This window comes from Anticarsia gemmatalis, chromosome 14 (genome assembly GCF_050436995.1).
Source record: "Anticarsia gemmatalis isolate Benzon Research Colony breed Stoneville strain chromosome 14, ilAntGemm2 primary, whole genome shotgun sequence".
Lineage (NCBI taxonomy): Eukaryota > Metazoa > Arthropoda > Insecta > Lepidoptera > Erebidae > Anticarsia > Anticarsia gemmatalis.
Window position 1 is genome coordinate 2909216 of NC_134758.1, and position 26987 is coordinate 2936202.

A 26987-nucleotide genomic window follows, 5' to 3' on the forward strand; every position below is an offset into this window, starting at 1 on the left:
GACAAGCTGACGTAAACTTTTTGGACGTGCATATCTTACGTTTCATTTTACCGTTTTTATTAGAAAAATATCGAAGCAAGTCCGTATGTTGTGAAATAGCAACTACATCCATTTAAAATATAATAATATCTTAACAATCAAACTATAGGTACAATACTTTAACAAATTTCAATCAATTGGGCAACAGACAACAAAAAAAAATTGTACCACGTGCGTTATTTCATTTAACAAAACACAAGCTCAAGCTACAAGTTGGCAAGTCAAATGGCAACACTTATTGTTTGGCGGCTGTATTGTCGGCACAATTTTAGGTTATATTATTCGGTTTTGAAAGAGAAAAGGTAAAATAAGGTTTTGTTTATCCCAATTTTTATAACTACAGTCACAACTTAGCATTAAATTACTATACCTATCTTTATTTTTTAGAAAAACCTATCAAAATGGCAGCGGCTATGCCAATAAACCCCAAACCTTTCCTGAACAGTCTAACAGGGAAGTCAGTGCTTGTGAAATTAAAGTGGGGTCACGAATACAAAGGATTGCTTGTATCGGCCGATGGCTACATGAACTTACAACTAGCCAATACTGAAGAAATCGTTGACGGCGCGTGTACAGGTTAGTTACTTGTAAATGTTACAGTAATCATCCATATATTATCAGACTCTATGTCTTGAATGACTTCGTGTTTTGGTTCAACCAAGCGTCCTTTAGCACAGAAGCAAGTTTGCCTAAGTTATTTATTATCGTTTTATTATTCGTTATTTGTAGATAGCATTCATTGTATAATTATTATGAATATGTTAGTTTCAAATTCATGTCAAATTACCTTGATAAGCTATTTGCTGCAAAAAATCAATGTGTTTATATATATTTCCTAAACATGCTTTGAAGTCATATTGTACCAACCAAATAAATTAGTCAATACTGCCTAAAACTTCCTTTTAAAATAAGTTTGTGTTTCTCCAGGTAACCTCGGAGAAGTTCTGATTAGGTGCAATAATGTACTCTATGTCAGAGGAGCAGAGGAAGAAGATGAAGAAGGGGAGATGAAGGAGTAATAATTTAATTAAAATAGGAATAATTTGTACTAGGTTTAAGTTAATACATTTAAGTTCTACACCAAATATTAGTTTTCTTTGCCACTTCATTTGAAAGGTGCCTTTATGTATTCATATTTAGTATTCAAATCTTTAGATCATCCTCAAAGATCCATAATTTTACAAAGGCCTGACTCCAATAAACATGTTTACAGTTTTAATGCATAACAACTGCTGCAGCAGATGTCCACATTAAGTGTCTAGCAATAATCTCTAGTTAATACAACTCAACAATACAGTGATAATAATATAATGGTCAGTTCATTCTACAGATTATATTTAACATTTATATCACATGTACTCCAATGATTTACTATAGTGCAGTACATATACAAGTCACAAAACAGTACAGTCTTCAAATGTAAGTAAAAGTCGAGTTTGATAATATTCTCTTTAATTATATTAACATATATTTACAGAGATCACAACAGTAATACAATCACACATTACAAGATCTACGAGTCAATTATCTTGTGCCAGTATGAGGGTAGATAGAAAAACTGTAAGAAAATGTATCGCTTTAGTAGATAATCACATTTCTAAGACACCATACTGTGTAACATAAGTTATATTGCAATAAAAGTCTAAATACCTATTATATTGATTTTATAGAAGATATTATACAAATTTCTGTCTCATTTTTTGTTTACACACATAGAAGAAAATGATCAAACAGCGGAACAATATCATTTTTATTAACACTTTTTTTTGTAAATTATTTTTTATAGTGTATTTGGCAACATTCAGTGTGCAAGCACATAGAGAAGCCACATTTAATATCTGACCAATGACTGCTATTAAAAATTTCCATTCACACTATCTCTTATTTACTCAATTTAGTAAAAAGCGATGGAAAATATTGTAAGTTAGAAAACTGATCGAAAAAATCTAGCAAAAATTCTCGTTATTTCTCTAGACATGATAAGAAAACCTCTCTTGGACTGCAAGCCTGTTAAAAAAAATTTTCCTTATTGGAAGACATGTAATACAACAAGTATATCAATCTCTCTTTATATTCTTTTGCTATAGCAGATGTGCACAAAATGCACCCACATTTCACCCATTAACAATGTTGGTCTCACGTAAAAGGGAGAGAAAGTAATATTGGGAATACACTTTCTACATAAATCCTAATTATTTTGAAAGTCAAACCAGCTCATCTTACGGCCAGTGCCAATATAATCTTCAGATAGATTAGATATCTGAAGATAAGCTAACAACACTCACTAGTCCATAATCAGACATAGGCCTTAATGCGAGAATCCAATCCTATCATAGTACCTTTACTCTTGTTAAAACAAATTGGGAAGCAATCATAAATATAGGAACTCATAATAGCCTAGTGTATAAGTAGGTGGCACTACTGAAACCCAAGTATTTAGTGGTCTTCAGGCTACAAAGGAATCTTTCTATAAATCCCTCTAGAGCTTTGTAGAAAAAGTCAAAGTACAGCTATATTTTTGATTACACGTAATAATAATATAATTTTTAATGAAATATCATTCGAGACTGACTCAAAACGTACACAATGACGAAAAAAATATTATATCTTAAAAATATATATCAATTTGAGCTGATTCCTTAATTGTACGACTTATTGCTGTAGGAAGTAAACGGAAATGTTTACGCGATCACAAATATGATTTATTTATAAGTTACTTTCAAAACAACTGCTCTTTCAACAGATAAATAGAATAAACACTGGATAACAAACGGCGGCATAGCAACTTGCCTTGTAATTTGAAGTGAAAATAAAGGCGTGTAATCCCATATTGAGTAACCTTTTTCTAAAACACGGGAGGTTTTAGACAATACAAAAGTGACTAGATCTGGAGGAGTGCAGTGGTGCAGAGGCACATTGTTGATGCCTACAATAAAAATAAAAAAAAAATCTTGTTAAATTCTTCGTAATTTCCATTCCTTATTTATGTAATTATTATGAACTGCGATATGATAGACACTTTTTATGTTGAAGTTTCCTCATCCTCATGAAAATGGATCCCCCCCATGATTGAAACAATATAAAATATATGATAGACAGTTTAAAATCAGTTATTTTGAAAGAACTTTACATAGACACTTTTAATCCTAATGGAACAAGGCAGTAATCATAATTATTCTTAAACCTAAATATTTATTTATTTAAGTATTGTTCGTCCATATACATTCTCTCTGTCTCTCCTTGTTCAACTACTAATTATTCATTGATTTGTCTCTAAGATAGAAAGGGATGCAGCACACAAAGCTGCTACAGACATTTATGAATAAAAATGCATAAAATACAGTCTACAGAGATGCCAATATCATCATCTGAATATTATTTTTATTACTTACATATAAATAGCATACAAACTTCTTTGTAATATTTTTATAAGCGAAAAAAAAAACAATACGGGCACCAAATAAACACAATTAAAACGTATCTTTATAAGAGTAGAAAGTAATCTTATTGTACCAGGCACCAATAAAGTTAAAACAAATAATTCGGTATGAAAACAGCTGTATACGCCAAGAGTATTTACTCATCAAAATATAAACGTAAAAGACTAGCTATAAGGACTTCTTTACTGTGCAATGAATATAAAAATGGGCAAAAGTTTGAGCTTTAAAAAATCTGTATTTTGTAATATAAGATACCTCTTGTTTTAGCAATTAAATATGAACATTTTACAAACATACATACATAGAAACTTGTGCAAACACATTGTGATAGTATACAATGACATATAAAACAAGCAGTGGATGTCTGGCAGTGTTTTAGTTATTAAATATTTCCTCCCTTTCTCTCTTCTCAACTTTATTCTCTCTATTTATTAACCTAAGAAGGAAAAAGACAAAACATTTATCAGCTAAAACTCTAGTGTTTTGAGCAAGTACTCATTGAGCGTTTTAACTATGGAATTAAGCCTTATTTTGTGATTAAGAAATATGTTTACTGTAACAGAATTAAGCTTTTCACCAAAAGTCATAAATACTATTCTTAGATATGTAGCATGAAATGAATGGGTCTAAATTAATGTTATATAGTTAGGTATTTCCTTTTAAGCGACGCCAGACCTTATTAGTGTGAAGACAATATAGCAAACTAAAAATGATTGTCTTTACAAAACTACGTGCTTTAAAACACCAAATGAGTATTTGCCTTCATTATGAATATAGATTTTTATAATGTGTTTTTACAGATATAACACTATATTTTTGTCAATGATTGGATAAAATATTTATTCTTAATCTTCACGCTACTCGTGATATTTTCACAGGATTTGTAACTAATATATTATATTGAGATATTTATCAATAGTTTTGATAGAAATACGCCGTGATCGCCACGAACCTCCGGTCGAGGAAGCTTTGTTCTACTTCTACTGAGCCGCCCACTTGTTTCGCTAACGATAATATCTGAAACAATACCACATAGATATCAATATTCATACAAATCAAAAAGTTCTTTATTAAGACAAGACAACATCCTTTTGTATCTTAATTTGCCAGTGTACAGACATCACTGACCTTGCGTAAGAAATCTATTAATAATCTGATTCTTTTTACTAAAGAGAGTACCCACAGCAAAAGTATTTAATTTTGGGTATACATAGTGGGTTCAAAAAAACACTAATTAAGTCTTTAATATAACAGTTTTTATCACTACTATCGTTTCGGGTTCATACAAACTAGTTTTTAGATACTAATATATTTACCTGATCAGGTCTTGAGTTCCTAGGGAGATATAGCGATATATTGTGTGATATGGTCCGAGCCACACGCATCAACTCCGACGCAGGCTTCGGCTCCAACATCGTCTCTAAGTCGTACTCTTGATTCTAAAACAAAAAACAATTAAATTGGCATTTAGTTTATCCTATTAACTCCTAAGCGCGATTGAAAAGTAAAGGCTATTATTACCTATACAAGTTAAAGTCCCGTTGCATTATAATAACACAAATCGCGACAATCCGAAATAGAAATTAACAAATTTTTGCTAATTCTCAAAGACATAATCGTATATGAACAAGCCTGCACGTACGGTACGTTTACGTTAATACGTGCGTATAAGTATACGATTTAAAACTGACCAACAGGTTTCTAAATTCTTGCTTATGATAAATACAGCGAAAAATAATAGTCTTATTCACCAAATATACCTACATAAAATATTAATCAGATACCGTAAGATACGTTTCAATAGATAATTTCTGAATTATCATACAAGGTATCTAAAAACATACTGCACTTATTCAAGGCATCTACGAGTAAAAACAAGATTTTCTTTTAACAAATACACCAATAGTATTACCAGTCTATAACTTACGTCAGAGTAATTAGGTCCACCCCATGGCGGGCTGAGGAACACCATGTCGGCGGTGAGGTGCGGCGCGAGCTGGAAGAAGTCGCCCACCATGAAGGTGATGCGCTCCGCCACGCCGTACACCTCCGCGTTGTGGCGAGCCATCGCTATCTTGTGGGGGTCTATGTCGATTGCTATCACTGAAACAATAACAAGTTATTCATTAGTTATTGAGTTTCCATTGTCCAGAAATTTATTACGGGGATTTTTTTTCTTATATCCGTACGCGTATACGTCATATAATCAATAGTATACGTTCACAGTACATCACAACGTAGGCGTTGGTTGCTACAATATGTTTCAGTCATGCGCGCGCAAAATAACATTGAAGAGAAGTGCGGTAGATAGAGACGTATCAATGACAGCCGCCCTGCACTCTTCTCTTAAATTCCTTGTTTTCTCTTTTTACTTCGTCGCAGCAACTTGCGGCTATATTCAGGCACACAAAGTTATTTCCTATTACTCATAGACAACCGAGAGAGCTGTTTGTGGGAGAGTTTGCACAGCAATGGGATAGTGACATAGGCTAAAGAAATAAAACACGTAAGTTGAGTGTGTACCTTTCTGCGCGGTGTTGGCGAACTGTATGGTGTTCCCGCCGGCGCCGCAGAAGGCGTCGAGCACGACGTCGTAGGCGTACTTGCTGGCGATGTGCGCCGCCACGCTCTCCGGCGTCACGCTGAACCAGCTCTCGCGGTCCAGCTGGATGCCCTCGTCGAACCTGACGCACATACAACATTATTCAGACAATCCTTTTTTTGTTTCAAAAAAGAAAACTCCCGCACTAAGAATTGCTCTTGTGTCGCGGGGACTTTTACAAACAACGAACACAACGTACAATCAGACCCGAAACCATTATTTGTGGATCGCACAAATAATTGTTCCATGTAGGACCTCCCGACGCAATGGTATCCGCGTGGCGACCTAAACCACTGTGCCACGGAGGATTCTACCATCTGTATACCTATGATTTACATAATATTTATACTCAGTGGCACAAGTAAAAGCATAATGGGCCCGGACATGAAATACTTTGTGTAAACTAGCACTTCTCGAGTAGCTTCTTGACGAAAAGATATCTGACAACTAAAAGGCTAGTCCCATTTTCGTGGAAGTTATTACCACTGAGTCAATTCATCGAACAAAATTATTATTCAAAAGTTAGACCATATTTTGTCTTAATAAAAATGGCTATGAATGTTTAAATTTTAAAATATTTTATCTTATGAAGTATCGAACGTATTAAGTACTCACCTATGAAACAGCGAGTGCCTCTTCTTCCAATACTTATACATTTTAGGATCGTCTCTCAGTTCCACCGGCATGGCTGACGTGTCGATGTCGTCGTCCAACTTTGCGTAACGCTTCGGCCTCCGTCTTCGCTTAGATTCCACTTGTTGAGTCACTAGCGACCAAAGATTAGATAAGTTTTTAAATATACCCATAATTTTAGCTGTGATAACTTTTTTGAGTTATTTATAGTAGAGAGTGAAATGAAAATGTTGGTTTGCTTTTATTCTATAAATGGCTGTTAATAGAGCTGTCTCAATTCTTATAAACTTGTTTCAAGTAATGGTCACAATCAAATGAGTAACATTTGCATAAACCAATATTTATATCGTAAGGTTTTTAACTTATTGTGTGAATCATTAGTTAATAAGCGTGGACGCAATTGATGTAAGGATTAAAATTACACATTACAAAGTATCACAAATTAGCTTCTGTGAATTTTGTACTATAATTACATAATTGTCATGAAAAAAATACTAATGATTTATACCTGAAACATATTTAATATTAAAACATTTCCAACTCACAATTCATGTGCATGTTAGGGAATGAAAAATAATTTGGACGCCATTCTTTTAAAAAACATAAAAAGATCCGATACTTTCCCGCCAAAATCAACCTACATATTAATGTAAAAAATATTATTGTTCATACCCGGAGGTTCATCAGATTCCGACTTTTCTTTCTCTTCATCATCAGGCAAAGGCACATCGGCCGGATTGACTTTACTATCCTCGTCTAACGAAGGCAGTTTCTGTAGTTCGTACTCTTTCTTGTTCGAGTCCGTGACGTCATCCACTTTTTCCGTGTCGGACTTCACTTCGGTACAGTCGTCGTCTGTCTGCATGTCTCGATCTTCTTGGGATTCTTTGGCTGGCTGGGGGTCAAGAAAAATATATTTATATTATAGTATCAAGTTCTATTTAGTGCCGCGGTTTAATAGGTAGTGTATTCAGTTTGCTTGCTTTGGTAGCATGAGGCCTTGGGTTTGATTCCCGGATCGGGCAAAGTATTATTGGTGTTTATTTATAAGTATTAGAAATACTTCACAAAAGTACCACGTTTGCTAACGTCCCCGGTATATGGCAGTAGGCTTGCCCCCTTTTACATGGGATTACCGTTATTCATTGCAAAAAGTGGGTGTATTGCATACACCCAGTATAAAAGGCCTGTTATTATGTGTGTGTATAAAGGTCACTGGCGTTTTTTCTCTCCTATGAATAAATGACTAACGGATTTGCATCGAATTTAATAGATTTGGCCTAAGTTGAATTAAATTGTGCTTCTATATTTTGAAAACAGAAACCAATAGATACATTTGCCAATCTTGGTTCGAACCATAGTAGCTGCATGCAAGTTTTGAAGCAAGTAATTTTGAATTATCATTACAATTTATATTGCTATTTCTAACTTCAGTTAAACAAATAGTTAAATATTACCTATAGTAAATATATCGTCAAACTAACAAAATCTCTTTGAAATATTTACCATTTAGCAAGAATCCTTAAGAACATTATTACAGAGATATTTCAACTCACCTGTTCCACAGCATTACCGTCATCATCGAAGTAAGTCTTGCGGCCGCTCGCGAACCGTTTGTACCGCGGCGGGCGCAGCTTGGTGGTACGCTTGCGGTACATCAGCTCGCCCTTAGGCAAGTTGTCGCCGCGGACGCAGAAGCCCATCATTTGAAACGTGTTCTTGATCTTCTCGGAATCGTCTTCTTCTATTTCGTGACTGGAAATTTATTAAAGGTAGTAAATTGTTGTTGTCCTGTATGACTAGATGGATGTGAATGAGGCAATGAAGGTTGTAAAGATCGTACCAAGTGGCGGTCTTTGTTCTCTGCCTTCCCCTATAGGAAAAAGACGTGGTATTATGCATGGATGTGTGTAAATTGTTGTGATGATTATTTTACCAAGATTAACATAGGAATCAGTATTTAAATCTTAATCCTACATCTGAAACGATTACTAATCTAAACCAAGTAACTGAATTTGATAAAGATATATCGCGATAAAATCGCAAACCTGTGTTTAATTTGATTTGAAAATGATAGTAGATCACTTTAAGCAATAATATTGTTCATATGCTACTTACTGTTTACGTTTTCGTCTTTTATAAGACATTTCGTTTATTCACAAAGAAAAATACTGTCGAAATCGTAACTTAATTCACTAGGTACGTAGATAATAATGATAAAAAACTGTGACATTGAAAAGAGCAATCTAATTAGGTAGATAAACATTTTTGGTAAGCTTTGGGGGAATTCCCCGCGAAAAGACAAATATTTACAAAAGGTGCGTTCGGAAACATAACGCAAATATTCTCACGTTGGTATTGTAGCAAATAATACCAGCAAATCGGCTATATTTTTTTCCATTTACAAAATAAATCTCGAATCAAAATCTAAAAAACAAGTTGTAAAGAGTTTTCTTACCTCCTTTTCAACGACGCAGACTTTTCCTCCGGTGGATCATCGTCCCCATCATCGTAACTATACGAATTCATATTACTATTATTCGAAGACTTATTCACACTCGAAGACCCGGTATTACCATCAGTAGCTTCCTGCATTGGTTTATCACCAGTTTTATTATTATCATCACCAGCGTCTAACGGTTCACTAGCACCTTTAGTTTCCTCTTTCAACAAATTCTGAAGTAAAACCCCAACAGATGTTATATATTTTTTACTACTTTTCTTATTCCGTTTCTTAGACTTATTCTTATCTTCTAAAGTTATTTCGTCAACTTGATTCTGTATCTCGATGACTGTAGGCATTTCTTGAGAATTACCTTCACTGTTCTCACATTCTATATCCAACGGTTTATCTTCTACTTTTCCGGTTTGATCCGGTATAATTTCTATATTAATTTCTGGTGTACCGTCACCGATTTGATTATGTTGAGCCGTGTAATTAGCTAAATGTAATGCATACTGCTCTCCAAAATGTTTCTTCCATAGAAACTGCCAGTATTGCTCTGTATCTAATTCTTCTGAAGGTATTTGGTCTAGATTGTCGTACTTATCATCTATGTTTGCTATCCTTGTCTGATCGTTTGAAGGATCGTCCGAGGAAGAGGAAGACACGCTATAATCGTCTGTTGGTGTTGAATCTGAGGTGACATGACTAGATGTGACGTCATAGCTCGATAGTGTCAGTTTCGTGACGTTTGTCATTGAGTCCGTACCAGCTAATGTTCTAGGACTCAAAATTCTCTCTTGTTCTGAACAAGACCGCCTCCTTCCTATAGGTAGCCAAGCTTCGTCTTTATTCAACTCATTGATTCTATCAATTTTCTCCTGTTGATTCTGATTTGGGTTAGTAGAAGTCTTCTTATATGGATTGACTTTGGAATCGTAAGAAAATTTCCTTTCCCTCATTTCATCATCACCAGCTTTTGGACTAGAATCTGATTGTTTCCTATAAATCTGATCTACTGAATGCTGTTTGGGGATATTATTTTCATCCATAATAAGATCATTATTCTCCCCAAGATAAGCAGGATTTATATAATCACTGTATTTTTTTATCCATGACGCCCAAATGAGTCGTTCTCCATTCACAGCCCAGAATTTCTCCCAAGTGGTTTCAGAATCGTAGTTTTCATTTATTTCTGTGTTACCAAAGTCTTGGTCCATGCGTTCTATTTTGTCGTGAGTGTCGGAGTGGTAGTCTTGGTATGTTAGGTCGGCTCCACTGTCACTGGGCTGGAGAGCATGTGATATTGTGCCATGGTTGTGGGCCGGGTCATGCTCGTCTGTGGAGCAACAGTTGTCTGTGTGTGATGCACTACAGTAGCAACTGGCACCTTCATCTCTCTGTAAAAGAAAATGATCATGAGTTTTTATGTACAAAATAGAGCAACAGTATGGAATTGGTATAGACTCAGGACATGTATATCTAAAAATATATTCTTGATTTGGTGTAGATTTGAATTCACAATGGAATTTTAAGGATACAACTACAAACTTAATTATATCAACTTACACTGCATTGGGTTCAAACAGGTATAGTTTGGTTTATAAACCTTCAGTTGATTTATAAAGCAAATTTTACTGTCATCTTGGTACTTTTTTAATATAAAGGATAATTATTATTCTGCTTAAACCAACTCACCTCACATTTAACCTTATAAGAGGTATCCAGAGAGAAGTGCACATGTGAATGATCTTCCCAGTCTTGTGACTGTGAGTCTCTTAGCACTTCCACATCACTTTCACTTACATACTCCTTGTCAACAAAGTATGTCTTTACCCCATCCCTAAAAAAAAGAAACATATTTAGCTATGAATTTTAATCTAGTGCTATGCAGGCTGAATAGATAGTTATCTTTGCCCTTATATTGAGTATAGATGACCATTATTGACTATGATGATGTTCTATTGTTTTATTTTTGTTATAGTTTATGTTAATTTACCAAGTGAGAGTCATCTGAAAGAAGGTCTTATGGTAGCAACTAGAAAAAAACAAACATATTCTATGTCCTGCTTCATTCATTTGAGTGACTACAGTGTATTGCAAATTATTCAGATGTTATTTGGGTAATCTAGAGTTAACAAGGGTAATAGTGAACCCAATAACATCCAAATATACAGGTGACATTACTTACATTCTTTCTGTCTAAGACTGTGGGGTAAAAATAGTCTCTACTTTTGTAACATGAGATTGTGAGGTTCTCTATCCACAAGTAAATTAATTATTTATATCCAGGGAACCACATAGACATGAAGGTTGCATGTTTACATGGCCCAAATACAAAATTTATTCACAGTGATAAATCTCCCTCCATCATGCCATGTAATTTATTAGATTGCATTACCATATACAATGTGCGTTACTTACTTGATGAAAACCCTGCTGCAGAAGCAGTAAATGTAGTTATCTTCATCATCTCTAGCCTCCTCATTGTCATCACCAACGTAGAAATTAAATTCAGCAAGGGTCTCACATCGTTGGTAGTTATCATAATAATATTCCGACATCTTAACACTACCACGTTCTTCTACACTTATAACAATAAACTACACGTCGATTACATTGATATTATTCCACACACATAGTAATGAATTCACTTTCTCAGTAAAATAATTATTTTAGTAACCCTCGCAGAAAATCGAAGGGTCGCTCGCATATATGTACGTTTCGTTACATACAAAACAGAGCCTCATGATTATGTCAATACTAGAACTAGGGCAAACTTTATCGATTTGTTCGCTGTTTTATGCGTGTAATGAAATGTTATCGTCTTCTGATGGGTTCAAATACCAACAACAAGTTCAGCGCCCGAATACAATTTATAATATTGTGGAGTAAAAATTATGACTTTTTTCATATATGCACAGAATTATAATAATTAATGATAATGATTGATAATATTACTAGGTATTTCTTCAAGTTTAAGGAATCATCATCGGTATAGCAGCAGTCTATTTTTTAAAGAGAGAATATGACCGATACGTACTCTTAAATATCATAATAAAGAACAGTAAACATTTGTATTTTTGAATAACAAACATGTAACTAAATGCAACTTTACGTTAATAAAGTAAGTTCTGCCTGGTCTTAACATATAGTTAACATTAATGAAACCCAAATGTGTGTTTTTATGAACGGAACGTATTTGGCATTTACCATGTGTTTCATCTGTCACTTTATCAAACCCTACAGCACGTTTGCGATACGCGAGTTTGTTTGCTAGAATATAACTTGAGATTTTGCGCAAAATACATAAAATTCCGAGAAAATGGGGAAGAAAAACAAAGAGTCTTTAGGGAGAGCCCTTATTAAAGACAGATTTTCGAAGAACCGACACAGAAAACATGTTGAAGACAACACCATGGTGAGCGATGTTGTTTTATATTTACAAACCTATTTTAATGTTTTTAAAAAGTAAAACTTATTATAATATACTTTAGAATCGACAAGACTAAAAACTTATTCGTGCGCTAAACTCTAAAAGAGCATAAACCTACAACAGTTCATAGATTATTTTCGAAATCTTATTTGTTTTCGTCACGTTTTAAAGAATGATTTTCAGTTTTATGTATTTCAAAATGTTGCGAAATATTAAAACCTTCCTGAAAATTGCCCCTAAATCAAAATCTGTTTCAGTTTTATAAATTTCCAAGTACCTACCTACAAAATATTTTTTTCTTACCAGAATCATATTGTAAAAATAAAATAACCAATTTCAATAAGTTTTTTTCCTCTACCTGTATTTACTTTAAAAAAGTTAATATTTTAAATACATTTTCTTCTATCAAAGCTATGTTATAAAACATTTTATTTATATTTTCAGCTGCATACAACAGAAGTAAACGATGGTTACGACTGGGGCCGTCTCAACTTACAATCAGTGACAGCAGAATCATCATTGCAAGAGTTCCTCTCTACTGCGGAGCTAGCTCAAAGAGAATTCACAGCAGAGAAACTGAACATGAGATATATAAAGTTTATACCTAGTGAAGTGGAGGTAGCGACCTCACAGCCTGACTTTGATGAGCCCCTGACAGTACCTCGAAGGTGAGATTTACCTGGCAGTAGTATAAGATTCTGAAATTTACTTTGAACATGGGTATCATAGTCCATGGTTTCCTAGCATTATCTTAGGATAATGAATAATAAACCACAGGACAAAGTCTTATTTCTTTTATTTTGAAAACAAAGATAGAATAGATAAAAGAAACTATTATGTGGCTCAAAATTCAACATATCAAGTAATTATAACTCTGTATGTATTTTAGTAGATGAGTCACAAGTTCTTGAAATTCTGCTACCACATAAAACAGTTTTTATTTAGATACTGTATGTAAATGTTGTTGATTATGTAAATTTTACTGTTTTACTTAGTAGCATTGTGCTTTTACTTATTAGTTTTATCTTTTGATACTCAGCCATTCAGAACTTGCAATGCTTTATTAAGGTCAAGTGGCAACATTTTAAACATTCTTATTAAAATATTATCTTCAACATTACAGACCACCATGGCACCCAGGCATATCAGCTGAAGATCAAATGACAAAAGAAAGGGAATCATTCTTGGACTGGCGTCGTCACCTGAATGAGTTGCAGGCTAAACTCGGTGCAGCCGTAACTCCTTATGAACGTAACCTGGAGCTGTGGAAACAGTTGTGGAGGACTTTGGAGAAATCTGATGTTGTACTTATCCTTTTAGATGCTAGGAATCCTTTGTTATTCAGGTATGTAATAACTGCATATACAGTGTCAGTAGCAAGTTTAGATTACTGTGCCAGTGATCAATACAACAACAAACAATCAATACAAGGTTCAGACTGCCTATTATTGCAGTAAGCATTGTACTTTCAGTATTGTAAGTCTGATTCGACTGCCAGCTCCTTGCATTTTCAATTGTTATTCTGATTGATTTTCATCCATTATAGTGTATGTGAGCATTAGGTTTTCTTTGTGATGCATTAACAAAAAAAATTTTCAAATAGATCAATGCATTTAGGCAAAAATAGTATTGTAGTTTTAACTATATAAAAAATATTTTTTCAGATGTGCAGACTTGGAACAGTATGCCGCTGATCAAAAGTGCAAATGTATTCTTCTGTTGAACAAGGCTGATTTGACCAATGAATATGAAAGGAAATGTTGGGCAGAGTATTTTACTAAAGAGGTAAGAAACCTGATATCATTTTAATTAGTAGTTTAACTTTGTAATTAACAATTACAATTAAATGAGATTAATTTTTAAAGCCACCTTTTCTAGACATCTGGTGACTGACTTTAGGAATCAATCAGAGGGACTTAATAACACAAAAATTAAATGGATGTATTTACTTTGCTTTCAACTTTCTATAGGCAGAATAATTTAGTTTTCTTTTCTTTCCAGAATGTATCAATAATATTCTTCTCAGCAGCCAAAAGTACAAACGAACGTAAAATATCAGAAGCCAGTGATGAACCAACAAGTAGCAACATAGACAATGACTCCGAAACTGAATCAGCGGACTCCGAGGAAGATATCGATGAAAATGAAGCCTTAACATGTACAGAAGAAGACATAGAATTGTTTAAAAAGCAACTGTCGGATATTGACAAAGCTGTGTGCACTACTGCAGATAAGATTGACAGGATTCAGGAAACGCTGGATAAAGTTGTTGAATGTCTACGACTTGGGAAACCTGTTGAAGACTATAGGAATAGTGAAACTACTGTAAATGATAATAAAGAGGAAATAGTACACAGTGAGGTGAAAGTACAAAATTCCCACGAGATATTTGATAGAGAGAAATTGTTGGAAGTGTTGAAACAGACTACAGTTGACAAGTTGAAGAATCCTCCAAGGTTAAGTGTGGGGATGATTGGATATCCTAATGTGGGGAAGTCTAGTACTGTTAATGTTTTAATGCAGACTAAGAAGGTGAGTAAATTGTTGGTTCAAGAGGTTAAATAAAGCAGATCTTTTGTAACCCTAATGTTTTACATTATTGTAGAGTTGTTTTTGTCCCTATATCTTTATAATGTAAATCTTGCTGTACCTGTAAAATATTTATATTTAATTATTTATATATTTACTATTACAGCTGCTTTTGAGTTAATTTTTGTGTAAAGGAAAGGAACCATTCTTTAATTATACTTTATAAATCTTTGACTAAGGTCTTCAACTATCTGCTTGTTAAACAGCAAAATGTTAAATTATTATATACTGAGTCTACTATTCATTTTCCTATATAAATTACAATAATTGTTTGTTTCACAGGTGAGTGTAAGCTCAATGCCGGGTCACACACGTCACATCCAGTCCCTAATACTGGACGACCAGATAGAACTACTGGACTGTCCTGGGTTGGTGCTGCCTGCGTACGCCGTCGCACCTGACCTGCTACTCACTGCAGTGTTGCCTATTGACCAGGTCAGTATATTTACACTGATATAAAATTGTACATATTTGGGCCTAAACTTGGGACTGTTCATATAACAGGTTTATCTACCAACTAAGAACGGAAACTGTTATATTATTTGATGACTGATTATTTCGCTGTAGCTTTGGACGCACGAAAATCTCGTTCTTTAAGGTAGTATTTCTGCCATGAAATTCTAATTGATGACTTGGAATGTGTAATTTGGGGTCACAGACCTCTGAGTTTTGGAGGACAGTGTCTTACCGGTCGTGTCGCTTAAAGTCCCACTGGAATATGGAAATGAAATCATAAAGAGTCAATTAATTGTACACTACCTACTATTTGGTTTTGATAAAATTTGTTTGAGCAGCTATATAATGTCTTCATAGTTTATATATTATCATTCTAAAAGTATTTAGGTGAAATAAAACACACATTTCCAACAAATTATTTATTTATTTCCCACACAGATGCGTGCCCACGACGCAGCGATGGCCCGTCTATGTCAGTTGGTCAGCAAACACACGTTCGTTGAGAAATACGGCCTTCTGCTGCCAGACGACGGGTCTAAGGAACCTGATTATAAGCAGATACTTACTGCACATGCTTGTGAGTATGCCTGATCTACTTGCATTGTGATTTTATTGTTCAGAGATTGTAAACCATGGTTATGAATTATTTTTCAAAAAGCAGAACTGTTTAATGTATAGTATACAAAAATGCATTTATTTAATATTATACAAGAACATTGTTTATAGTTTTCTAATTCAAAAATTTTGTGTGTTTATTCAAATTCACTTTTGAAATAAAAAATCTGTTATAACAGAATGAGCTCCTCTGTAGATAAATCTCCTTAGATGATCAAACGATAGCAGCAAAGCATATTATTTTGAAGATTGTGTTCATGAAGACTAGTTAAAAAAATGACAGTGTTTTTCACTACCTACTTTTGTTTGGTCCTGTCTAAAAAGACTTATGGTATAAAAAATTCTAACAATATCTTTCTTCCAGTCAACCGCGGCTTCATGACAGCAGCTGGTCAGCCGGACCAGTCGCGTTCAGCTCGTATACTGCTCAAGGAGGCCGCTAGCGGTCGTTTGCGCTGGGCGCAGTTACCGCCTGGCGCTGAACCACAACCACTTGATGATCTACTCGAAGATAAGAAGAATGAGAGGAGGAAGCCTACTCCAAGAGAGACCAGGGCTGTAGAGGTAAGTTAATGCTTTAGAACAGTCTTTTAGTGTATCAGTCGGACTACTTACTCTACTTAGGTTTAGCCATGTGGTTCCTGGTCTTTTTAATGGCTATCATACTTCGATTTTAATGTTTACAAATCTGATATTTTCTTAACCCTTTAATTCCAAAATCATGGTTTACTTTCATAGCATGTAGTCTTTATTTAAATATTTTATTATATTGTTCCTCGCAGGGGTGGCGAAACAAGTCCAATGAGATCGACAACGCATTCTTCGCACAGAAGAAAAGTACCGCACATGTGAAAGGAAAACCAATTTTGGGGTAAGTTACTTCGAATACACTCACATTTATAATCAATTTGAGTAAAATCTGCAATATTATTTTAATTCTTGATTTATACATTTCGACAAATCTTGCCACGCCTTAAACATACTCTAACTAATTACAAAATTATTCGCTAAATAAATTAATAAACAGAACTATCATACGCGTCCGCAGTACATCGTACGTACAAATAGTTTCGACCACGCCCATAACAACCAGATATTTTTACATCAATGAACTTACCGACCTCCATGCAATGTAAAAATACACGCAATACTTGGCCGAGATGAAAGATATCTACGTTATTATCAATTAGAGCTAAGGGAAACCTAAATAAACTGTGTTAAGAGAAATAGCCACCCTGGATGGTAGCCAAGTGGTAATTCATAAAGTTTGAGCATCTTTATGAGTTGGTGTAACGATGCCGAGAATTGCCGTCGTAACACGCGGCTTGATTCTGTACGTAGTTTTTGTAGCTTTATAGAAAAGTTCAACTTTATGGCGGAAATATGTGAACGAAAAAACAAAATTAATGATTATGTTTGTAATAAGTAACAAAGGAGATCGGCAGATTTCGTACAGCTTAAAGTTTGTGTTGTTTCGTAACAGAATTTGTACCACTTATTAAGGGGACTAAGTCACTTATTTTTATTTGGGAGTATTATTTTTAGAAGTCCGGATTAATTAGAAAGTATTTGTTTATTTAAATAATAATTTTTGGTCTATGGCTTATATTTGTTGACAACTAAAGAAAAAGAAAATCTCATGAGACGTCACTGTTGGTCTGACGTCTACGCATCCGCTAATTTGCTGTTGTTTTGGATTGTGGTTTTGAGTTTTGACAGCATCTGAACAATTCACCGAACTATCGGGGCTTCTTAAAATCGACATAACTTTTACCTCCCAACTTTTAAAAATATAATAATTTTAAATAAGCTTGTCTATCATATTAGCTACCAATTTAAACAAAAAGTAAACCTAAACATGACATTTTATAAGCTGTACGAATTCTTCATACAAACCTGCCGTTCGCCTTTACATTGTAGCACACCTTAAAAACCGACTAAGAAAAAAATCTGCTTCAGTTATCAAAAATGTATTTGTTTTAAAAACGCAAATACATTTTTGACAACTACGGAATTAAGTGGTTTTCATATTGCTATAGCTTTTGAATTGGAAGTGCCGTATTTGTTTTGCGTTTACATGTTAAATTATGTTACAATCGTCATATTCACTATGTTAGTTATTACAATGTTTTGCTTGTGATAATCTAAGGCTAGCCAATGGTCTCCCCACTGTCACATAACAGTGTCTTACAAAACCAAAAAGAAGCGGATCTTTGAAGCCGGACTGGTTAATTAACTGGACATTATTTATGGAAGTAGCCCGTGTAATATTGCATTCATTTCATAATATTACTTCTATATTTCATACTGTATACATCTTTCATACATTTTCTCAAATGTTTAAAACTTTACGCTTTCGACGCAAAGAATTCGTGTGGGCCTAAAATTGTTAGTGTTTTGAAAGCCTAATGATGATATATTTTTCATCTGAAATATGTGTTTAAAAATATTATAATGTAGTCAAAATAAATCAAGCAACACATCATATTAATATCACTCTTATGAAATATAAAATAAGGTCCATTTTTGTAGGGTGACCGGAGCGCAGTTAGCTGGGAACGATGTAAATGCTAAGCCGTGGAAGCAAGAGAAAAAACATAAGAACAAAAATAAGAGGGAAAAGCTAAGAAGAGTGTATGCAGCTTTGGACGAACATTAGAAAGAGACAGACATACAATATTCGTTTGGAAACTGTTCGATGAGTGAGAGAGATGACTATGTTATACGTATTGCGGACTTAGTCCGACACCCAAGTGTATTTTGTCTGTATTGGGATCCTATTTTATGTGTAACTTATGTATGATGAAAACTTTGTGCAGAAAAAATATAATAAATGCATTTAATGTATCTATTTTTGTGTTTTCATTTTATAATTCCAACGATTGAAATTGATATTCTTTTATAATGTTGGATGAATCTTCCATCTTCGTCCTTGGTGATTGATATGTTTCACCTGTTTTTTAAACTTAGAAACGGTTTGCACAGACTAAACAATATTGACAGCTTAAAAGCCATTTCTCTGTACTTTTTCTTTGATTTTAGGATAGCATAAACGGTGGTCAATATGCGGATAATTTTTAACCCAATAGGCCAACAGAACACTGCATTTTGACGAATAACGATTATACGATGTAACGACGAAACAGAGTTGAATGTATTGATTTCATTATACGAAGAAATAAGACGCCAAAATCTTCGGAACACGTCAAAAGTACCCATTTTTGGTATTTTTACGTATCCCGAAGATTTCTAATACCTAATCGTTTTTTTCCTGTAACTATTTTGTCGTTGTCGGCGAACAAAATAGTAATAATTCTACATTTTTGATATAAACTGTACATACACATAACTGTACATGTACATTAAAGGAACAGAAGGGTTCATAATAACAATTCTTAGTATTGCAAATAAGAACATTATAATATTTTGTAGGATTTTCTCCTTGCTGGTCGACTGACAGTAGAAGTGCGTCGTAAAAGTCACTTGCACACTGAGTGATTAGTAGTATAGTTTTAGTGCATGATTCAACACACGACTGTTTCAGTAGTAGGTGGAAGAGCTGAAAGATGTTAGTGTCGTTACGCATTGTAGACAGTTACTGGCCAACTCAGTCTTTAGCGAAACAGTGCGTCAATCTATCAGCAACTGCGTGCGTAAGCGATTGTTAAAACCGATGATCCTTCTTAAATTTATTTTACTCTTTCCCTGGATACGCACAATTTCGGCAGACCGCAAAATGAGTAGGTACTTACTTATCTGGTTGAAACTGGAAATTCAACTAGCTGATATTCTAAATTTTGTCTTCTTCCGCCAGTCGCGATTTTTGCATACAAGATTTTTAAAACAACTATATTAACAAAGCGAAATTTCGCAAGCGACTTTTACAGCGTTTAATTTTATTGCGAGTAACAGTTGCACACGGTCTTACAAAGTCTGCAAAGCTTAACATTTTGACTAATTCCCAGCTCAGAAATGAAGCAATTACAACAACGAACTTTGCAAATAATGAGCATGTACAGTGTAGGTTATAATAAACACGCAGTTACAGTGAAGTATGTGTGGTATTCTCATGGCGAAACGTGGCCCAAATCCCTAGATTTACGACGCACCGCTAATTTAAGACAAGTGGTCGATTCTGCGTGAGGTAGAGTACGACAACATTAATCAGAATGCTGTGTGCTTCCTTCCTGTACGGATGATTTATTGTCTCGATCTGTTGGGAAATGGAAACGAAGATATATCTACCTACTTGATGGTACTGGAGCAAAATATCTTGTTAAATTATATTCAAACCAGGCTAAACTGCGTCTTAGGGCTTCAAAATTGGTAATGATATTTAAAGAGTTTACTTTGTCTATATTAATTTATCTCCATACAAATTATTTATGTCAATATAATTCACATAGAAGACTTTATTGCCACATACCGAGATCGACTTTAACTGTGTTTTCCATTGTATGGATATATAAAAGCTCAACTCGAGCATCTTTAGGTGACAACTGTATAAAATTGGAATGACTAAAAATCATAATATTCTTAAAGACCAGTATAACACAACTTACAGGCAGTTATTTCGCTAAACACTGGTACTAAAATTGTCGACCCATAAATCAAATAATTCCGTATTATCACAATTTACGTTCATAAAATTGAGAAATATTACAGAAGCTTTAAACACATCATGCATGATGTGAATTATGAGTAATACATTGATATACGACGAATAAAAAGTCGGTCAAACTTAGCACTTCTATAAGACACAAATCACGAATAATCCTTGAAATTTTACTGTAATACTTATTTATTTTCCGATCTAGTGCTAGACTAATTTATTGGCTAGAAGTTAGACTAAACTGTTTTGATCTGAATCTTTATATTTTAAAAATAAGTCTAGAAACTGTATTACAGTTGTTGTACAATGCAATGGGTAAGAATGAAACGATATTTGTAGGTGGTTAACAGCAATAAAGTTAGTTAATCAGCTCATTTAAGACTATCACGGACCATTTGGAGTCTGCTATTGGGTGGTTCCCAACAACATTTTTATGGATCACAAGTCGACAAAAAAAAATTTTTTTTTTGAGCCTGTGTTTTAGTGAATATTTTCTGATTATATTAATCAAAAAGAAAACAGGAATAACATTAATAATAAATAAAGTTTGCTTTTGTACTTTATATAACGAAAACTAAATATATAGGGTTTTGGCAGATTTTTTGAAGAGCCGTTGCATTTATGACTCAAAACCAGGGGTGAGGGGTCTGGGGGTGCGAAGTGGGTGGTAGCAGAGTGTCATGGCAGTATGCGCGTGCGCATTTAAAAGCAATAACACATTTTTTTGCGTCACGGGGTCTAAAAATGGCATCGAAAAAGTGTAAAAACGACGTGGACTCTTTTTGCTACATTTGTGATGAATTTATTAAAGTGAGAGCCAATAAAATTTGTTTATCATCAAATAAGGCATTTTGTGAAGCCTATGAAGCTTACTTTAACATGTCAGTACGAAATCAGGATAAAATATGGGCACCTCACTTCTTGTGTAATAACTGCAAAAACACTTTAGAAGGTAAGAAAATCCTCCTTATATTGAATGAACATTTATATGCCTATATACATATTTTTTTTAAATATACATTACATGTGTACATCGTTAATTAATGTTATTAATATTTTTTTCAGCCTGGTACTGAGGAGAGGAAAAAAAGATGAAGTTTGAAGTACCATGAATATGGAGAGAGCCTACTGACACATCAAGTTCCTATTTTCACACAAAAAAAAACCAAAAGTATTCATTTCAAAAAAAAAATGTATCCTTTTTGTATTTTGTGTTTCTTTATGCCTTATTTCATCATTTAAATTAATAAAAATATATTAATCATAACTTTTTTACTCTTATATATTTATAATTGAATGTGAAAAAAAGAGCTTTACCATTAAAACTTAAAATTCGTTCTAAAAGCTACAAAAGCAAACTTTATTAGATAATAATATTATTTCCTTATTTAGTTAGGTATACGTAATCAAAATCAAAGGTACAGAACTCAGACTCAAAATTCGTGTTGACCAATGTAATCAACGAGCCCTCTGTCAGAAGCACTAATATCATACTTATGTACCTAGGTCTTTTTTTAGTGTTAGATCCAGGATTTTATTTTGGGCTTGAACTTTCAAATCTTTTGGACATCTTTTAAACGTGACAGGAGCTTGGAATTCGGATGTTTTTGGGCATGTTGCACCAGGCGTGTTTCGTCCTATAAAACGAAGACGAAAGTAGTCTTAGTTTTTTTTGCGGTTTCAAAGAGTTTCAATAAATTGAATCAATATGACCTTAATTTCGGATACTAAAGTATGTTTGTCATTTACGACAATCGTCAGAACTTATTATAATTTAGCAGCTTCATAAAATAAGTTATTTCCTTGTGATATTATAAATTTTGTTCTAAATATTTTAGCTAATTCCTTGTATATGATAATCATATTCCGCGTTCTCAGTTTTATGACGTCAAATGTCTGTGCTTGTATTACTTTAAAATTAGCGTCACAAACTCATTTCCCTGAAATACAGCATTCAGTTATATTTCATTGCTCTGTTTACTATTGTATAAAAGTCAAACAAACTAACTGTCGCAATTTATTATGTAGTTTGCCATTAAAATACTTATCTCTAGTTTGATTTGTATTCAGGGGTGTATTTACCCTAGGGCTAGAAGGGCTATAGCCCGGGGCGGCAGGCCGCGAGGGGCGGCCCAGAGGCGGACCAAGGGCGGCCGGTAGGCCGCCTCGACGGCTTTGGTTTGGACATTTGGAACAGTAAAAAAAAAATTAAAACGTAAGGCTAGAACGCGCCTGAGCCACCTTTCCCAAGTATGCAAGCCGCCCCTTGTTCTTTCCTGAACGGTTGAACCATGTATTTTTTTTCCACCTCGGTTTTGTTATGTCTGAAGCAAGTCTGACGCTAAAACAAATATTTTAGTGTTTAGCTTACGTCGCCCTGCGCATGGTAATTTCTAAAAGTTCTAACATGTACTCGTCTATCTAGGAAAATAATAAAGTTATAAATATAGATACCGGGGCGGCGGCGAAGCTTCTGAAGAGAAGTCAGTCTTTCTTGGACTAGTAACTATCTTGGGTCTTGGTATGTTTCAATGTTGATCAGCTCGCGTTGGGTTAGGTGCGATGTTTTTTCCCCTCGTGGGTCTGCATCTTATCGTGGTGAGGGGGTTAGTAACATTGAGAAGTTGGGGAAACAGCGAACGCGAGGAAAAAAATATATCGTGCGTGTCCCTCTACTTGCATAGGACACAGGTGCGGGACAGGTGAGCCGTCAGTGGGAGGACAGGCTCGGTGGGCGCTCACACTGCCCCGTGTTGACGAGGAGCCTGGGCCTCCAGGCCTCTGCCGCCCTCGTCAACCGTCCGATATCGTAAACCCACCCATCCTAGATGGGACCGAGGGCCTTGCCTTAACCGGCTGGATCGCGAGGAGACCACCTCTATAAATTAAAATCCTGAGTAACTCCGGCAGTGCTGCCACCTTTGGGAGCCTTGCGTGGTCAGAGTTCACTCGCTATGCGAGTGACTACCAGTCGCAAGCGGCCACTGGGGCACCTCCCGCCCCCCAGTGGTATAAGGGTCACCGGAGTATGGGGCCTCTACCTCGGTGGAACGATACTTACCACACTCGCGGAAACTGTATGGATATTATAAATTTTAAAACGAACCTAATTGATGTAAGTGGGAGGGGCGAAAAGCCCCAACCTGAGGAAATCGGGGGCAATACGAACAGCAATCTTGACTGTGCAGTTGCAGAGGGTCGGCGCATGCCCAGTTTTGCGGGACCCTCGCCGGTGAGGACGAGGTCGAAGGTCGCTCGGGAGTCTAGTGTCGTTTCCGACATTGGCCCCGATATGAGCTTGGTTTCAGATGCAACTCATCGAAATCTATGCGAAAGCGGCCGCCTTTGACGAAAGAGCCGACCGCGTCGGATGGGGTGGGGAAGGAAAAGAAAGCGCCGGGGAGCGAGTGTCAGACCATGAACCCAAGGACAAATTCACCATCCCGCTGGCGTACACCATCCTCACCAACCACGAGGCAATGGTGGAGGTGGCAAAGACGCTGCTAGGAGCATCAAGCTGGCAGTGTCGGAGTCGAGCAGGCAGTATGCCACGAAGGAGACTCTGGCGCTTCAGGCCCATAATCATCGCTTGCAAGTGGAGGTCGATCACATGTTGCGAGAAATCGCTTGCTAGGAGTCTCGCATCCGCCTGCCCCTAGTGGCAGAGAAGAAGGCGGGGCCACTTCCCGTGCCCGCCACTATAGCGGTAAAGGCAACGGCACCACGTCCCGCGCCAGAAAAGCCAGGGGCAGCGTCCTCAGCTGCGCCGGATAACGCATCCGCCACGGCACAGCCACCGCACCGCAGCTGACAGGTCCCTGGACCAAGGCGAAGCAGGGTCATCAGCCGCAGCCTTCTTACAGTGCGTTGGCTTCCGAACCGCCGTTAACTAACCCGACGGCTGCCAATGAGTGGCAGGTCGTCGGGAAAAACAGCAAGGCCGCCAAGGCGCCCAATGCTACGAAAGCCAACAAAAAGGGCAAGAAAAAGAAAGCGCCCAAACTTCGGGCTCCGAAATCGGCTGCAGTGATCATCACGCTGTAGCTGGAGGCGGCAAAAAACGGTGCGACCTACAGAGACGTTATTGGGGACGCGGAGGCCACAATAAACCTGGCCGACATTCGAATAGTTCGCTTCGGAGTTGCGGCTACGGGAGCTCGAATGTTCGACTCCCAGGGGTAGCAGGAGCCCGAAAAGCGGACGCCCTGGCCTCTAAATTGAGGGAATTCATCAGGGAGGACAGCGTCCGAGTATCCAGGCACACAAAGACCGCGGAACTAAGCATAGGTCTGGATCACTTTGCCTCCCTAGAAGAGGTGAAGGTCGATTAAAGTCGATTTAATAAATACAATTGATTAGGATGATGTATCTATATACTTATAATAAATCTGTAGAGAGGTCAAGGTCAGATTTTTTCCTGTCTGTATGTTACGCTGCCACGTAAAAACTACCGATTAGAATGCACTGAAATTTGGTATATGCATAGAATAAGTAGTGGAGCAACTTATAGGATAACATTTTATCGCATAAAATTTCATATATTATTAGAAAATTGAAAAAAATACGTAGAAATCTTTTGAACCTGCGTTTCCCTATAGAGACCTTAGATGGCGTTGCAATCCATTTCACAACATTCGCATAGTGAACGCGGCCCCGGCCGTATCGATACATGTTGTCGCACCAACCAATAGATGGCGTTATAGTCTGCGACAAAGCATGTTTTTCCTTATTAATTTATTTTGGTGGCTTAGTTGTAAAATAAATACCTTTGAAACAGGCTATACATTTATAAGATTTTCAAACATAAATGTTGTATGATATATTACACAAAAATGTGGGTTTACGTGGGTCCGGTGCGGTCGGGATATCCTAGATGGCAAATAGAGTAATTTCGTTTGTTGTCGTTGTTCGCCGCAACTAACAGATGGCGTTGCAGTTCGTAACACATAACCAAATTAATTGGTTGCATTAAGGAAATAAATTGGATAGCTATGAAACAGACTATGTGGTAAATTTTAAAAAATAAACAACGGATGATATATAAAGAATAATTACGGGTTACGCGGTTTCGGACGTATCATCGCAAGTATACATTATTACGCGTGTGAAGAGCTCCGGCGCAGATAGGTCTGTCTGTAGCTATAATAATATTCTGAATCCAGACGGGTAAGCAATGGTCAGTCTATAATAAGGTATTATATTTTACACTGTAAACTGGTACGGATACAGACGAGAGAGGAAAAGAAGATAACCACAGGAAATCAGGCCTGCCTGAGCCTGTGTCACATTGTGTGCCCTTCGGCTGCCTTTCGTAAATAACCATTAGATGACAAAGAGTTGTTAGCATTTTTATGTGTAGGTGTATCAAGTGCTTCGCAATTCGCGTGCTCAAACGAATAAGCAACAATACGAAATTCACGCGAGCAGAGCCGCACGGGTCAGCTATAAACGAATAAGTTAAAAATGAAAAAAAAAAATTAGATTTCTTTCATTCCTTGATGGGGCGGCAAGTTACAGGAGCCCGGGGCGCGCCATCTTAAAATACGCCTCTGTTTGTATTATAAACGTTCTTGTTATTGTAGTATTAGTATTGATTCATAATTAACCAGCTGCCTGAAGAAAATTGAGTTAACTCCAGAGAAACTTAAGTCAAGGGACCACGAAGTAAGCTGTGAAGTAAGTATCTACCTATGGTTAAATTTAAGGAAGTATGCAAAATTGTATAGTTGTTCGTAGCCATTGGAAATTAATTGTCGTTTAATTTTGTTTCTGGGGCACCTATCAAAATGAAAATTACCGAAACCCGTATTTGCTTACATGGCCAAGATTCTAAGCTCCTATTCATTTTGAAGGAGGTGACTTAAAGCAGATATCTCTCGCTCAGTATAACTTATTTCTTGAAAAGAAGGTAGCTATACAATATCTTTAAAACACATTTTTTTTTCAGATAATACTTTAATGAAGTTTGTGTTATTGTTATCTCCCTTCAAAAATCTATGTCAAGTGCCGTTGTTATATAATGATTGTTACCTAAATACCTATGTACCCATATGCTATAGATTCCTATGGATTGCAGGTGCACCACCAAAGTTTAAACTAGTCGGCAGGATGTTTTGGAAACC

General features: G+C 35.9%; 3 protein-coding genes across 3 annotated transcripts; 2 read left to right on the plus strand and 1 right to left on the minus strand.

Annotated features, from left to right (window-relative positions):
• Positions 1-245: 245 nt before the first annotated feature.
• On the plus strand, positions 246-1124 carry SmF (small ribonucleoprotein particle protein SmF). The gene is made up of 3 exons (XM_076122599.1): positions 246-341; positions 427-615; positions 967-1124. Exons 2-3 carry the CDS (start codon positions 441-443, stop codon positions 1056-1058), a joined length of 267 nt encoding a protein of 88 aa, XP_075978714.1. The 5' UTR covers positions 246-341; positions 427-440; the 3' UTR covers positions 1059-1124.
• A 2253-nt stretch (positions 1125-3377) lies between these two features.
• Tgs1 (Trimethylguanosine synthase 1) lies at positions 3378-11889 on the minus strand. Its single transcript, XM_076122598.1, has 10 exons — positions 11582-11889; positions 10856-11000; positions 9173-10557; positions 8271-8469; positions 7387-7609; positions 6697-6847; positions 6003-6163; positions 5407-5582; positions 4796-4918; positions 3378-4496 (listed from the first exon to the last, which is right to left on the minus strand). Exons 1-10 carry the CDS (start codon positions 11719-11721, stop codon positions 4392-4394), a joined length of 2808 nt encoding a protein of 935 aa, XP_075978713.1. The 5' UTR covers positions 11722-11889; the 3' UTR covers positions 3378-4391.
• Positions 11890-12383: 494 nt separating this feature from the next.
• On the plus strand, positions 12384-19104 carry Ns3 (nucleostemin 3). The gene is made up of 10 exons (XM_076122846.1): positions 12384-12578; positions 13038-13261; positions 13717-13938; positions 14258-14378; positions 14595-15125; positions 15465-15617; positions 16077-16215; positions 16618-16817; positions 17036-17124; positions 18786-19104. Exons 1-10 carry the CDS (start codon positions 12483-12485, stop codon positions 18910-18912), a joined length of 1902 nt encoding a protein of 633 aa, XP_075978961.1. The 5' UTR covers positions 12384-12482; the 3' UTR covers positions 18913-19104.
• Positions 19105-26987: the final 7883 nt, after the last annotated feature.

Bases quoted from the DNA above. Each gene is read 5' to 3' on its own strand.
- SmF (XM_076122599.1), top strand. From the start codon at position 441: ATGGCAGCGGCTATGCCAATAAACCCCAAACCTTTCCTGAACAGTCTA. The intron at 616-966 runs GTTAGTTACTTG...GTGTTTCTCCAG, and splicing joins CGTTGACGGCGCGTGTACAG to GTAACCTCGGAGAAGTTCTG.
- Tgs1 (XM_076122598.1), bottom strand. From the start codon at position 11,721: ATGTCGGAATATTATTATGATAACTACCAACGATGTGAGACCCTTGCT. The intron at 8,470-9,172 runs GTAAGAAAACTC...ATAAATTTCCAG, and splicing joins TCTGCGTCGTTGAAAAGGAG to TCACGAAATAGAAGAAGACG. The intron at 4,497-4,795 runs GTAAATATATTA...GTATTGTTTCAG, and splicing joins GGAACTCAAGACCTGATCAG to ATATTATCGTTAGCGAAACA.
- Ns3 (XM_076122846.1), top strand. From the start codon at position 12,483: ATGGGGAAGAAAAACAAAGAGTCTTTAGGGAGAGCCCTTATTAAAGAC. The intron at 12,579-13,037 runs GTGAGCGATGTT...TTATATTTTCAG, and splicing joins ATGTTGAAGACAACACCATG to CTGCATACAACAGAAGTAAA. The intron at 13,939-14,257 runs GTATGTAATAAC...ATATTTTTTCAG, and splicing joins AGGAATCCTTTGTTATTCAG to ATGTGCAGACTTGGAACAGT.